The sequence below is a fragment of the Echinops telfairi genome, unplaced genomic scaffold (assembly GCF_000313985.2).
Source record: "Echinops telfairi isolate 266 unplaced genomic scaffold, ASM31398v2 ScPeMD7_60;HRSCAF=208, whole genome shotgun sequence".
NCBI lineage: Eukaryota > Metazoa > Chordata > Mammalia > Afrosoricida > Tenrecidae > Echinops > Echinops telfairi.
Window position 1 is genome coordinate 32194919 of NW_022103958.1, and position 15102 is coordinate 32210020.

Consider the following 15102-nt stretch of genomic DNA (forward strand, 5'->3'; position numbering starts at 1 on the left):
GCTAATGGGGTGTCCATTCACAAGAGATCTGCCTTTCCTATGCCAGGCTAATGGGGTGTCCATTCACAAGAGATCTGCCTTTCCTATGCCAGGCTGTTCCTCTGCAGAGGTCTATTCAGGCCTAATTCCTCCCCACGTTTCCTCTTTGTCCTGGGATCTGTGGCGTGTTTGTGAGTCTTGAAGAGAGGCCAGGCAGCTTTGCACCCAGGGCTGCCTGGAAACAGCTCTGCACCCACACTGTTCTTGTTTCAAGTTGAAAGGGAAGGATTCTGGGAAGAGGCTGGGTTTCTGCTCTTTTTACTCGTAAACTTTGGATTGTTTAAAGACTACATTTCCAATCCCAGGAAGGAGAACTGCATTACCCAAATTTCCACCATCTGCATATTATCTTTTTTTTTGGGGGGGTGGTGGTGGCGGGAGCTGAGGACGGTGGACATGCCTGTATACCATCTGTGCTGTTCTTGCCTTGATATCCCACACGAGACTGTGATTGGCTCAAGCCTGGGCGAGCCTTACCGTAAGCAGGACTTGTAAAAATAACCACTTTCTTGTGTTCCCTGGATGGTCCATACTACGCATGGTAAGAATCACCCCCTTGGGAAACATTCCTTTGGAGCAGATTGTAGAAGACATTAACACAAAGCGCTTCATACGGAGCACTCATAAATCCACCACTATGTCACCTTAGCCAAAGATACAGGATTGCTCGGATCTGTTCAGAAACATTCTATCGGTTAAAGAAATAAAGCATATTGCTGAGCCATGCAGAATAGCCCACTCCCTACAGGTGAGAATCTCTATAAAATGGTAAGTATTTTATCGTCATAATTAAATTCTATTTTTAAAAACCTATCCTACTTTCAAAACAAAACAAAAGCCCACTGGAGTCCTTCCTTTAAAACACGGCCACTTATCGATTCCTTCTTAAACTCTGGCGTGGGAGGAGCCAGAAGACGCCGCTGTCCATTGGTCCCCGCCGGCAGCTGGACCGGTGCAGCAGAACAAGGCTCTCCATCTTCCCAAGCCTGGCTCCGATGCCTTCGCCTCTGAGAGCAGGCAGCAGCTCAGCTGTGATCTATAATAATTCCATTAACCCGGCCATGGAACAGGGTTAATTATTACACCGCCTAGTGTAATTATTAAACAATTTACACTGCCTGGCATGCATCCTGCCTTGGCCACCAGGGAAATGTACCTTGTAAGGTCTGCATTTTATGCTAATAGAGCGGCTAACCAGCTGCACACATGTTTATTAAAGGATGCAAACAAGCGAGTAAGTTTGGCCAATTGTGGAACCTCCATGGGGGCTGGGGGGGCTGCAAGCATGGTTGTTGGTGTGTGTGTGTGTTTCCTGTATAAGGTTTCGAGAAAGTCATTCCCAAATGGTTCTTCTCGCCCTGGCACTTTCTAAGCCACGCCTTCCGTGCGACAGGAAAACAGCTGACGGGGGCCCAAGGCCCCCCGCTCAGAAACTGCGGGGTGAAGGGGGCTTCCATGGCAAGGCCAGGGCCAGGGCCAGAGCCCATGCTGCCCAGCCTTCCCTGGGAGAACATGGGGGGGGGGGGCTCACGTGATTTACACGGAACAGTGCCCGTCTGTCCAACGTGCGCGGCCTCATTTTCCTGATGCCAAAGGAGCACAGAAGCTGCCAGGCGCTTTGTAAAATGTGGACTTTGCTTAGAGAGCGGCAGAAAGGTGTCCTTCTGTTACCACTTTGCTTTCTGGCTCGTGGGGTGGGGGTGCTGCTGTTGTGAGGGGTCCCTGAGCTAATCTTGGGCCGGTGGTGACCCCGTATTAGTTAGAGTAGAACTGTCCCATAGGATTTGCAGGAGTTCTGGTGACACTGTCAAGTAAGCGTTAGATTGCTAACCACAAGGTCAGTGGTTCAAAACCACCAGCTGCTCCCTCCATAGGAGAAGAGGTTATCTGCTCCCATGAAGGTTTATAACCTCAGAAACCCAGTACGGGGTCACTAGGAGTCAATCTCAACTGGGTGGCTGTGGGTGGTGGCTGTAGGGTTTGCTTGGCTATAATCTTTTTAAGAGTAAATCTCCAAGTCTTTCCCCATGCAGCCACTGGGTGGCCTTAAACTGCCCAGCTTTCGGTCAGTAGAGGAGTGCTTAGTGGTTGTGCCACCAGGGGTCAGCACTCGCTCCAGAAGCATAAGGTCATCACAAGCCAGTCACATCTACGTTCCACACTTGGGCTCATCAACCCAGAGGTGTCTAGAAGTCCGGGGTGTCAGAAAGTGGGGAACAGTCAGAGCAATAAAAGGTACTGAACTCTACTGCGAGAAGGGACCTTGGAAACCCCACTGTCCAGTCCCTCCTGGAACAGCCTGCCCAAGGCCAGCACCACGTGCGGAGTGGAAACTGGAGACAAACGTTCCTCCTTCTGCATCTGAGTGTGTCATGAACGCTGTTCCTTGTTGGCAGCGGTGGCAATAAAGACTGGCAAATGCATATCATGCCAACTCCTCGACATATGGGGAGGGGCTGCCAGAAGTTCACGGAAGATGGAATTAAAAGGAGTGCCCTTGTATACGCGTATGGCCTTCCTCCTTGCGGCCCATCACCAGGCAACAGGAGTCTCGTGAGGAAGTCTGCCCCACGAAGGCAGGCCAGGGTAGCTCCCTTGTGCACACAGACCTGGGCATCGCCAGGGACTCTGTTGCACGGGGCAGTACCTAGAAAGCTGGATACTGAGCGGAAGTTCAGCAGGTCCCCAGGGCCTGCGGAACTGACAACAATGCAGTTGCAACATTCAAAACAACAGAAGCACCCCACGCCCCAACTACCTGTGCTCCTACTGTCAGAAGCACCCCATCTACCCACCAACGGGCCTCCAGAGCCTGCAGAGCCTTTCCACCTAATGGGCCACACACTCCTCCAGATCCCGTAAGGGAGTAGCTGGTGGCTCTCCCTGTCACCCTGCATGTCTCAGCACACCGGGCTGACCTCTGCGTCAGGCTAACCCCGAGTTTACCCAGCAGCATGCTCACCTGTCAGCGTCTCCGAGGCCCAGGGAGGTATTTCGTTGAAGGGTCTCCCGCACCACAGCCATCCCATCAGGGAGCCGGTTCAGGCGCCGGGTGTAGAGGCCCAGCCCACCATCCGTCATGTACCTTTGAAAGGAGAAGAGGGTGATGTAACCGGTTGTGGCTGAAGTCCTGGGCAGTCCTGTCATTCATACCCAGAAACCTACAGGATGGTCATGGGTGCTAAGGGAAAGCACTGAGAATTCCCAGGGCCCCTGGAACGGATCAAAACCCAAGGTTGGCTCAGCTGCGGACTCAACTTAAGGGATCACCAGCTTGCTGGCAAATCAACGACTCGGCTTAATGAAGCCCAGCTCACAGGAAGCTGGGCAGCACAAGGGCGCCAGCGAATAAAAGCAACTGTCAGATGCAGTTGCGACTTCTTGTGAGCATCAGTGGTTACAAAGGCAGGTGTTCTACCTAGGCAATGTGAAGGGAACCGACACGTCATTAGCAAATCACAGAGCAACACACCACACAAGGGTGCGGTGGGGAGGGCAGGCGAGACCAGTGAGAGACGTGAAGAGCATGCTGGAGGCCGGCTCCAATACCCCATCCCACCTGGGGCATCCCAGGTAAACCAGTTAGTTCTCTGTGTCCTAGGCTTTCCATGATAGGGAGATCACGGACCCCCCGGAGAACAGAGCACATCTCTCTTGGAAGAGATACAGCCAGAATGCTCCCTGGAGGCAAGGAAAGCGAGACTTTGTCTCATGGACTTTGGACATCCTGGGAACTAAAAAATCTGACTCAGAATGACCCAGTCATATGGCAGGGAACCGACCCTGTCAGGAATCGGAAAATACACTTGTTTTGCGTTTTAAGCAGTGGGATAAGAAGAACACAAAGGGTGATTAGCGTGGAAGAGCCAGCGGAACCCAGCCACCAACTGCTTCATTGTCTTTGGCCTTTAACTTGGGTGTCCATGGGGTAGATGCTGGTGTTCTTCCTCTTGACTCAAGAGCGGTGAAGGAGTTCTCACTAGAGCCAGCTGGTGTGAGAAGCAGCTACCAGGATGGGCCAAAGGAAGGTTAGTGCTGAGGATTGAATTATGACACGCTCACCCCAAATGTGGTGTAAATCCTCAAACTCCTATCACTGGAAAGGGGTTCTTTGTTACGTCTATGAGATAGTGTTGGCAGGGGGTATATGATAAACTGATCCTAAATGTTAGTAGGCACAGATGGAGGAAAAGATGGAGGTCACATGATCGTCAAGGACTCTAGGAACAGAAGGTGAAAAGAGACAAGGTCTTTTCCCCCAAGAGCCTTCTAGAGCCAGCCCTCCAATCCAGATGGCTGACCTCCTCCACGGGGAGAAAACAGGCTTCTGTGTCCCTGGTGGCATTTCTCCTACGGCAGTGTGTCCTAAGACCGAGGTGTCCAGGGTAAGGCTGGACATCTCTGATGCTTGCATCCCTGACCCTATGGATGACCCTGATGATCATGGATGGATGGACGATGGACAGTGGACAGAAGGTTTGATTGGTTTTGCCCTAGGTTGGTTGGAGTCACTGACACCGGCAGTCTGTGGCTGTGGGACAAAGCAGCACCGTGGACCGAGGTTTGCACAACCCCATGCCCGTGGACAAACCCTGGTGGCCCAGTGGGGAAAGAAAGCACTTGCTGCCAAGTGGAACGGCTAGGGGTTGAACTTCATAGGAGGAAGATGCAGCAGTCAGCTTCCCGGAAGATCCCGGCCTTTGAAACCCTGAGGGGCCGTTCTTCTCTGTCCTCTAGGTCAGCGTGAGAACAAAGGGCTCGATGGCAGTGGCCCTCACTGCAAAAACGAAACCCCAAATGCATATATTTCAAAGAATCATTGAATTTCATACTTTAAAATAATGAATTTTATGGTATATGAGTTATATTTCAATAAAAACAAAACAATATAAAACACACAGAAGAATATAATAGATATAGGTAAATTATTTGGTAATTGCTTAAAGGCTTTTTTTATTGACATAGAATTCACATATCATATAATTCAATGCTTTATACATATTAAAAAAGAGCTGTGTATGCAATTGCTTTATAATGCTTGTCTCACACTAGACAATAAGCTCCTTGGCGACAAGGACTGTTCTTAGTCAATCCCGACTCGCAGTGGCTCTGTAGGACGGAGCACCGCTGCCCCTGTGGGTTTCGGAGGCTGTAACTTTACTGCAATAGAAACCCTCATCTTTCTCCCAAATTGCTGCTGGTGGTTTAGAACTACCGACTTGAGGTGTAGCAGCCCAACTCTTTACCACACTGAGTGCTTATTAAATATTTTATTTGTGGCATGCATGAACACAACCCAAAGGCAGCCATATAATAAGGTTTAGCAAAAACTCTTTTTAAAAGGATACTTATGATAGCTCTTCTCTTCCTGTTAGATGTTAGCAAATTTGACACCTAAGACATGCGGCAAATGAAACACCCCGTTCACTTCATCATTCATCCATCCATCCATCCATCCATCCATCCATCCATCCATCCATCCACCGGATGAAGTAATTCTTGACCTAGGGTCTAGCAGTGGACTATGCACACCAGTTCTGTTACTAGCCAAATCAAAAATCCAAATTCAATGCCATCGAATGAATTCTGACTCACAGTGACTCTACAAAAAAAAGAGTTAAACTTTCCCCTTTGGGTTTCTGAGATTAAATCTTTCCAGAAGTGGACTGCCTCATCTTTCTCTGGTAGAGTTCGAACCACTGACCTTTTGGTTAGCCACTCAATGTGAAGTCCCCTATGCCAGCACGACTCCTTCTCTTAACTAGTGGGGGGAGGGGGAGGGGGGGAACACACCTGGGCCAAAAAGCATTAGCTTTGCCAGAGGTTGGGTTTCTTTGGATTGAATGTCCCTTCAAGGAGCATTCAATGGGATCTCTTCACAACACAATCTATTGCATCATTAGGCAAGGCAGTTAATTTCAATTTCAGCAAGTCTGCCCAGCCAAATAGATAAACACGAATTTTTCAACTGGGGAGATCTTGTCAAAGGACAAACAAACTAATTTTAGCATTCATTTCCCTGCTGGATTTTTATTGCTGGTGAAACAGCACACGAGGTTGGGCGATTACATGCACTGAGCCTGTGGATGAGGCCCTTCCCCCTCTACTAAGGCAGAGGGTAGAGCCCAGAGGACACTGCAGAGATGGAAGGCTGAGCCAGGCTGTGTCCCCCAACCACACCTGTGGGCCGTGTGGTTTTGTCCCCCAAAAGGACAACCAACAAAGCTAGCTGAGAGGGCTCTGGAGAGAGGGGGCTGAGTGTGCCAGTTTGGCTTGCCAACTGATGCTGGGAATTCTGCCTTTATTAAGGGAAGGCAAAGAGCATTCTAGACCCTCTGCCTTCTGAACGGCTCTAAGAACCCAAGTCCAGGGAGTTGAATGCAATGAGGCTGCCGATGATCTAGCATTGGTTCCAAGTTCCAGCTGATGTCATTCGGGGTGGGGAGGTGGTGGTGGAGGTGGTGTGTGTGTGTGTGTGTGTGTGTGTGTGTGTGTGTGTGTGTGTGTAAGAGAAACAGAGAGCGGTGAGGAAAGCAAGTTTATTTCTTCGCCCTGATAAATGTTTGATGTATCCAATCCGATGTCTGTTTAGCATAGTCTTCGCAATAAACTCTGTGTCTCTCTCTCTGGGGAGTGGCACTGTGCGGAAGACAGAACTGTTGCCACAGGAACCGGCCTCACTCTCAAGAACAGCATCTAAATATTGATTTCAACCTATCGTTATTATCAGCCACCAATGACAAGAGTCGGACTTACAGGAAGCTCTGCATTCATTTCTATAGAGCTCTTCGGGTCCCAAGGAAAGAGCTGTTTTGGTTGGCTCAAGCTTGCCTGGGAATGGGCTACTGAAAAAATGAACAGGCGGCCTTCCTACCGCTAGTCCCCGAGGGAAGGGCAGTGACCGAGGGAGGTGGACGGGCGCCACTGCCTGGAACGCAGTGTTAGGAGGGGCCGGGCTTCTGAAGACTTGGGGAGGCAGGGATGTGACAGGCACAACCATACTGGAGACACACAGTGAGCAGGGACAAAATGACCTGCCTGAGGTCACAAGGACAGGAGCCCACCGGTCCAGGAGCCACGTCCTTGATCACCCAGTCCCCACTTTTCTTCTCCTTGGAGAAATGAGTAATTAGTGCTGGGGTTTAATGAGGTGCTGGTAACACCCTAAGGCTTGCATGGTAGGTTCCTAACTAAGCTGCCAAGTTTCTGAACAATTTCCACATTATCCTTCCTCTCTGATCTCACCTTCCGCCACTTCCCCGAGAAGTCCTTGATGCAGAGTGGGCGCCTCTGCTAGAGAAACAGACCCTGTCTGAGGGTGCCTAGCTTGCTGTTCAAGGCTGGGGCACCCCGAGTGCCCCACGTGTTCAAGATGTCTTTGTTGTACAGGTTTTGCTACAAGGATACAGAACAAAGTGGGGTTCAAGTGCCTCTTCTCCCTTGGCTAGCTGAGGGACCTTACACACACCAGTGGGAATAAGAGCCAGCAGTTAGAGGCTCCCGCAGACAGGACAGGACAGGACAATGCTGGGTTCTGTTACACACAAAGTCACCTTGGGTCGGAGCCAAGTAGCCAAACAGCAGCAGTGACTGAACACGTGCCAGGCACTGTGCTGAGCGCTTCACGCGGATTACAATATTTAATCTTCCCAGGAATGTCACTCAGGTCCAAACCCTGGTCTATTTTAGTGTAACTTCTTGGGCTCTCAGTTTCCTTATCTGCAAAATGGGTGAGCTACAGCTTGACCTTACAGGGGGATGGTAGGTGAGAGGAGGCCGTGCCTAAAAGCCCAGCACACGGCATATAAAAACCCCAAAGCAAACTCACGACTATCAGTCGATTCAAACCTTCCAGGTCAGGGCAGAAGGGCAACTTTTTATGGGAGTCAAAAGTCTGTCTTTCTCCTGTGGAGCAGCTGGTGGTTTTGAACCGCACACCCTGCGGTTAGCGGAAGAGCACATAATCACTACGTCACCAGGGCTCCCCGGGGCACACAGGGTGCACTTCATCACTGAGGTGCTCCAGGGGCACAGCGGGTTACACGTCAGGCTGCCAGCCACCAGAGGCTCCAACCCACTAGCAGCCCTGAAGGAGCAAGATGAGGCTGGCTGTTCCCATAGAGATTTGCCGTCTTAGGAATCCCACAGGGCAGTTCCGTTCCGCTAGGAGCTGGGACCCCTTCAAAGGCCGGGCGTGGGGGATAAGTGGGTAGCATTGTGCCTGCATTGCCTCCTCCCCTTTGCAATATAACAAATACCACGGACAGGCTCTGTGCCTGGTGTGGCTACAGCGCTGGGCAGACCCAGTTCCTGCCTACCGGGGAAAAGTTGGAATACATTAGGGGAATTGGCCTGGGGACCACAGACTCTCTAAGAGAGGGCCTGTAGCAGATGGATAGAACACACGGCTCAGCCCTCACAGAGGAAGTGCTGCCTGAGCAGGCTTTTGAAGAGTGCATAGGAGTTGGTCACGGCCCAAGATAGCGTCTGCACCCAGGCAGGTGCCACGTGCGGAAGCAGGGAGAACTGGGAGAGACAGGTGGGGGCTCAGAGTGACTGGCGCCTCGGGAATGAGGACGGGGAGATGCTGCATGGGGAGAGGCAGGGTCACAGGGGGCTTGGGCACCAGCGAGGCCTACGGCCTTTTTCTGCCCACCAGGGGCTGTGCGAAAGCACAGAGCAGGCCGACTAACAGGCTCTGGCTTCGGTTTCAAAGAGAAGGACGCTGCCTTTCACCGCGGAGTTCCGTCCTTGGGCAGGCTGGCTCCGGTGAGCACTTCCTCTCGGATGGTTCCTGCGGCAGATTTTTCAGACGCGCTGGTCTCATCCCGTCCGAGTCTCCCCAGACCTCTAAGTCATGACGGGACTGGCCAGGGGACCTCTGTGAAGAAGGCCCGTGAGGGCCACATGCCCGGGACGGGGAACTTTCTCGACAAGGCAGATGCCTTCTCTGAAACGGACATGAGCCACACAAAAGCTCTGGCCTCTCTCGGGACCTGTTAGGACGACACATCTCCGTCTGCAGGCAGACGGCGGCGGTCCCTTCTGTAACGAGGCTGGCGCAGCGCTGGGGAAGGGAGAGAAGCTGGCTTTGTGACTCACCTGCGGAAGGAGGCTGAGGGAGCGTCCCCGTGCCAAGTTCACATCTCAGCCCGGCCGGCACAGGCGGCACAGACTGGCAGTCACTGATCAAGGACGACATCTGCTCTGCCAAGAACTGGGGGAGGCGGGAGGGGATGGCGGGAAGGGAAGGCGATAGGGACCCACCTGAGCTAGTTCCGTGGATTGTTAACAGAGCATGACATTAAGTTAAAAAACCCAACCAACCAACCAAAAAACAATGACCACCATTAGATGGAAGACACACGGACAGTGCAAGCGACAGACGTAATCGCAAACCCGCCTCCGGGACGGCTTTTCTCACAGTCGTGCCAGCCTGTCTGCTTTCTGAGGTCACACTCTGGTTTCGATGCTGAGCCCGGCAAAGAGAAGCAGATGACAGCCGCTCTCTCTCTGCCTGTGACGTGGCTTGCCAATAACAATATAAATCCACGAATACACATATCAACACATCCTTTGTTCCCTAGGATGAAAAGGAGTTGACCCTCCCCTTGCCCCCCCAAAAAACATAAAAAATGACGTGAACTGTTGACAGCCCTGGATGCTGAGCGCTTCAACAACATCACAACCCCAGACATCACGGGCTCGTGCGGTTACGGCGTGCTGTTGACGCTCGCCCCTGCTCGTGAGGACGTGGGCTGTAAGAGGACCCCGCGCCGAGGGCCTCTTGCACGTCAGATGCATAAACTGGACTCGGGGTCAGGGAAGGACAAACCCACAAGCTCCTGTGACAAAGCTGCCCAAGCACTTTGGAGGAAAGCCGACCTGCAGGGAAGAGAAGCTCGCGGCTGCCTTGGCTTTCGGGGCACAGAGAGAGCATTTGGGAGATAGAGAGATGACCGAGGGGCGCGCGGAAAGCTTATGAACTGAGCTCTTGTTACAAAATAGTGCTGTGGTGGTGGAGGTGGTTGGGTGCCCTCAGGTCACTTCCGACCCACCGCGGCTTTATGGACCACAGAAGGGAAGGCTGCCTCTCAGTTGCCCCTGTGCCGAGCCCATTGCTGCAGTGCTGACATCGAGACTTGAGCCGAACATTTATCTGCTGAGCAGACCCTTGTCCCCGCTTTGTGCTCAGAGAGCAGGAAGGTTTAAGAGCCCAAGCACAAGTGGCATATTTAATTACCCAATGCCCAGTCCCAGGTGACGGGGTAGAGAAGAATGGCCCAGTCTGTCCTCATAGCCCGTGGAAAAAGGAATGGAAAGAGAACTGAGTTTAACTCTGGACTGTTGGGAGCCCCCTCAGGCGTCCTGGAATCCAACAGAAGCAAGTTCCGATCAAAAGCAGGCTCTCGCTTTTTCTGCGTGTGGGTCTCCCAAGCTGGCACACGCTGTCGATATCAACAGCAGCATGTGCAGAGGAAGTCCAAGGTTAGCCTGCCTTCCTCAGGTGAGTTACCCTGAGATATCTAAAGGATGTAGCTTTAACTATAAATAGCACAGCACAATCAAGACCGGCGGGGCGGGGCTGGGGGTGGGAGTGGGCAGATGGGGAGAATCACTTCTTATCTTTAGTTTGGACGCCTCAGTGGGCAGCCCCTTCTGGTAGAGCCTTGCCCCCACTTCTCTGTGGGCAACCCTACCAACCGGTCTGCTGGCGGAGGCAGAGTAAAGAACAGACTTAGACAGATGGCCCAGCGCCTACCTTTCTGCTTGCTGCCACGTTGGGGCACCTCTGGGCACCGCTTCTCCCTGCCCTTGGGGCCAGCTGGCCAGCTCTTCAGGACATTATGAACTGATGTTTGCTCTTCTCAGAGAGCGGTGAGAGGCAGCTCGGTTTTCACCTGTTGCAAAACCTTCCTTTATCTTGCTCGACTCCGGAGCAGTCACCAATGACCACCCTGTGAGCCCCCTGGGCCCAGAGTGGTGAGGATGACCGTGGCAGATAGACATCACTTTGGGGATGGTCCTTCAAGGCCCACCCACCAGACCGGTCACAGCTCACAGGGCACCAAGCCCCCTCCTGGCTCTTTTGCACTTCACTGCCATCTCCAGGTCTGGGCCGCGAGGCAAGCAGATGACGGGCTCAAGTCTGTCTGGCAGCAACCTGGCAGCCGCCCAGGAGGCCTGGAGCCTGCCCTGGCCAGCCCGTCAGCGGAGCACGGCCTCTCTGGGGAACATGACAGAGACGTTGCTAAACCAGTCAGAGAAGTGCTCAGTGCCAGCGAGCAATGGGGCCAGAGGCAGCAAGGGAAAGGGAAAAAGCAAGGCCTGTGAAAAAGAGTATCCGAAGGGTCCCCGAGGACCCCTGTAAGCCAAACCCGAGGTGCTTTAGGCATTTGTTCCTCAAACTTGGTGCAGAAAGGCTGCTAAGGAGGATGATGTTTGCACCCAACTCAGCGTAGGCCCCTCCTATGCACCTGCTGCTCAGAGTGTAGCTCAGCAGCCAGCAGCTTCAGCATCCCCTGGGAGCGCGTTAGAAATGCAGGGCCCTAGGGACCCCAGGCCTACTGAATCAGATCTCCAAGATCAGAGGAGGGAAACAAAATCAAGCAAATAGCAATAAAAACAGAGCAGGAGCGGCAATATTAATCTCTAATAAAATAGATTTGGAGGCATAACACCAGCCCACCAGCAAACAAGAACATTATATAACGATCAAAGGGTCCATTGGGCAAGAGGCCGTACTCATCACAGATACCCACGCACCCCAGGAAAGGGCACCAACACTCATGAATCAAAGCCGAATGGAAACAGACGTTAAAACACCACACTTTTAATGAAGGACGGAACTTGAAAGAAACTCAACAAAACAACGAAGAACGAAACAACACGATCAACAAGATCTGCAGGCGATTCCCACGCACGTTACAGACAGAGAGCTTTGGTCTCCGGCCGTAGGAAGCAGCACGGATGAGCCAGGGGGCAAATAGGAAAGTGCTTCTAATCATAGCCACTTCTCTTCACAGCCGTTTAACGTTCCCACCTTGGAGCCCAGTGACACAGCAGGGTACACACTGGGTTTCTAACGATCAGGTCCTGTTTGCTCTGTGGGAGAAGGATGAGGTTGGCTGCTCTTGCCACGACCCACAGTCCTCCTCTCTCCTGTGGGGTCACTATGTGTCCGAATCAACTCACCGGCCGTGAGGGTGGTGCATGGTTCACACTGTATGTAGCATTTTAGAGGCCGAGTGGCACACAGGTAACTGAGCTACGAGGATGAGGTGTCATGGAGAAACAAGCTGTGCTGCTTGGAAAGCCACAAGCAAGTTAGAGACCCCTTCTTTTAAACTTGACTCAGCTGCAGCGGAGTGCTCGCGTTTTATTTTCTCCCCCTTTCTTTCTTGTGCCGTGTTGTATTTATTTCTCTGGGGTGCTCACAGCAGGCAGTGTCTGTGCGGCACACTGGGTGAAGCACAGGACAACGAGATGAAAGGCTGGCGCTCTGAACCCACTGAGGCTCCCTGGAAGACAGGCCCGGCGACCCATCGGGGAGGCTTATGGACCAGTCTCCGCTGCACGCACGGGTGAAGGCGCGCTGGGATCCATTCTACAGCCATGGACGACCGCTCCAGATTTACAGCAGAGGGCCCCTGGGTGGTGCCACAGTAGCCTGTCAATCGACTCCAAGGAGTGGGGTTGCGGAAGAAAGGCCTGATAATCTGCTTCTGAGGATGACAGATGAGACCTCCCAGGGGAGGGCAGTTCTACTCCGAAGCACAGAGTTGCAGCCAGGAGGCATGCATGGTTTGACAGGGCCGGTTTGCTTTTTACTGCTATAGAGAAATCACTAAGTTTTCTGAAGTTATGGGCCACCATGAGGAGCCCTGGCGGCGTAGTGGTCCAGAGTCGAGCTGTTAACCGGGACATCAGCAGATTGAAACTAACTACCAGCTACCCAAGATAAGCCTTTCTACTCCCACCAAGAATCGGCAACGAAACACACAACACGCCTCTAGTTAGTTAGTGCTTCCTCCCCCCACTATCATGACCGCAAGTCTACCTTACAAATCCAGCTACACCGGAGCATGTGCACTGGTACGGATAAGAGCTCTCGACACACAGGGAATCCAGGACAGAGAAACCCCTCAGGATCAATAATGGGGATAATGGGAGTAACGATCCCATCGGGGTGGGGGGAAGAAAGGGGGAACTGATCACAATGATCGACGTATAACCTTCCCCCAGGGGGACGAACAACAGAAGAGTGGGCGAAGGGAGACAGCAGTTGATGGAAGATATGAAAATAATAAAAATTTATAACTTATCAAGGGTTCATGAGGAAGGGAAGAAAAGAATGAGAAGCTGATACCAAGGGCTCAGGTAGAAAGACAATGTTTTGAAAAGAATGATGGCAACATATGTACAAATGTGCTTGACACAACGGATGGATGAATTGTTATAAGAGCTGTAGAAGCCGCCAATAAAAAGATTTTCTGAAAAGAGAGTGGCAGTCTGGGAAACTGTCTGGGGCAGTTCTACACTGTCCTATAGGGCCCCGGTGAGTCGGCATGGGCTCGATGGCACTGAGTCTGGTTTGGTTTATGAGAACCTAAGAGATGCTACGGCCCCATCTCGCACCAGGGCAGTGTTTGCATCTGCTTTGAGTGGTTCACAGATGCCCAGGCTACGTCGGCAGCCCCTCTCCTAGAGCAGCGCAGACTTGGGTCCGGCAGAGCTGGTCCTTTCAGCATACCCTGCAGTGGTGTCTGCATGGGAAGACACTCTGTGCGTTTGCTGGGAACAGGGCCCTGCTGCCATTCTGAATGTGAGCATAGATGGTGGGTCTCACTGCCCAACAGAAGCAAGACCGATCAAGTGAGGCCAGTCCTGCAGGGTGATGGGCCACACAACAGCGGCACCCCTTACCATGACCAATGTGCCTTTCCCCAAGAGCATCAAAACCCCATTGCACATCATTCCCCGAGCATTTCAGTTTCACTTGCCTCAGGAGCTCTACATGTATCCACCCTACAAGCATTTTAAGATAAAAGCAGAAAATTGCTAATAAAAGCACATTTAAGGACCCAGAGAGCTAAGGATTATAAAAATAATGTACTTATCGCCCCTATTTAAATAAATACACATACACGGAAATTTAATTACTGTCTAGCACTATGTTTGTTTAAAATATGGGAGTTGGCACAGCACACCCTCCTGAGGAAAGGCCGCACACTTTGGAAATCTGACGGGCCTCGCGCCTGGAATTCAGCCTGGCCTGGACTCTCTTTACTGTGGTTCAATTGTCAGCGGACTTGCTGCGAGTATTTCTAGCACCAGCAGGAAGCTTTCTGTCCACCTACTGAAAGATGAAACACATCCTGACACAGGGGAGACAGTTTTCTAGACAAAGCTCCTTTAAGCTCTTTCTTGGAATGAAACACATGGTGAAAGGAGATTGAATGACAGCCAGGAATTCTCAAAGCTCAGCACAGACCTGCACCAACCGAGAATGCTGATGAAAGTGGAACCCCATTCCACGGTGGAATTCCGCTCCACAAACACACACCAAGTGCCTGGCGGGGCACATGGGTCATTCCCTCGCAGAAAAGTCGGAATGAGCCTACCAGAAATACTGCCTCAAAGTCTGATACCTGGAAGATAAACAAGCGGCCACCTAGCTGAGAAGCAATAAAGTCCACATGGAAGAAGCACACCAGCCTGTGTGATCATGAGGTGTTGACAGGATCGGGTATCAGGCATCAAAGACCCAGAACAAAAAAACATATGAATGTGAATGAGGGGGAAGGCAGAGTGGAGACCCAAAGCTCATCTGTAGACAATTGGACATTCCCTTACAGAATATCACAAGCATGAGATGAGCCAGTCAGGGTGCAGTATAGCACCAATGAAACATATAACTTTTCTCTATTTCTTTAATGCTTCCTCCCTACCCCACTATCATGATCCCAATTCTTTTTTTTTAAATCATTTTATTAGGGGCTCATACAACTCTTATCACAATCCATACATACATCAATTGTGTAAAGCGCATTTGTACATTCA

At 51.6% G+C, this 15102-nt stretch overlaps 1 protein-coding gene across 5 annotated transcripts in view; it reads right to left on the reverse strand.

Annotated features, from left to right (window-relative positions):
- The window catches only part of NAV2 (neuron navigator 2), a 413588-nt gene that overhangs the window by 126019 nt on the left and 272467 nt on the right, over positions 1-15102 (reverse strand). For all 5 annotated transcript variants that reach the window (XM_045290963.1, XM_045290962.1, XM_045290966.1 and 2 more), the window contains one exon: positions 3002-3124. In XM_045290963.1, the coding sequence (XP_045146898.1) occupies positions 3002-3124 (123 nt within the window). The remainder of the gene's footprint in view (positions 1-3001; positions 3125-15102) is intronic.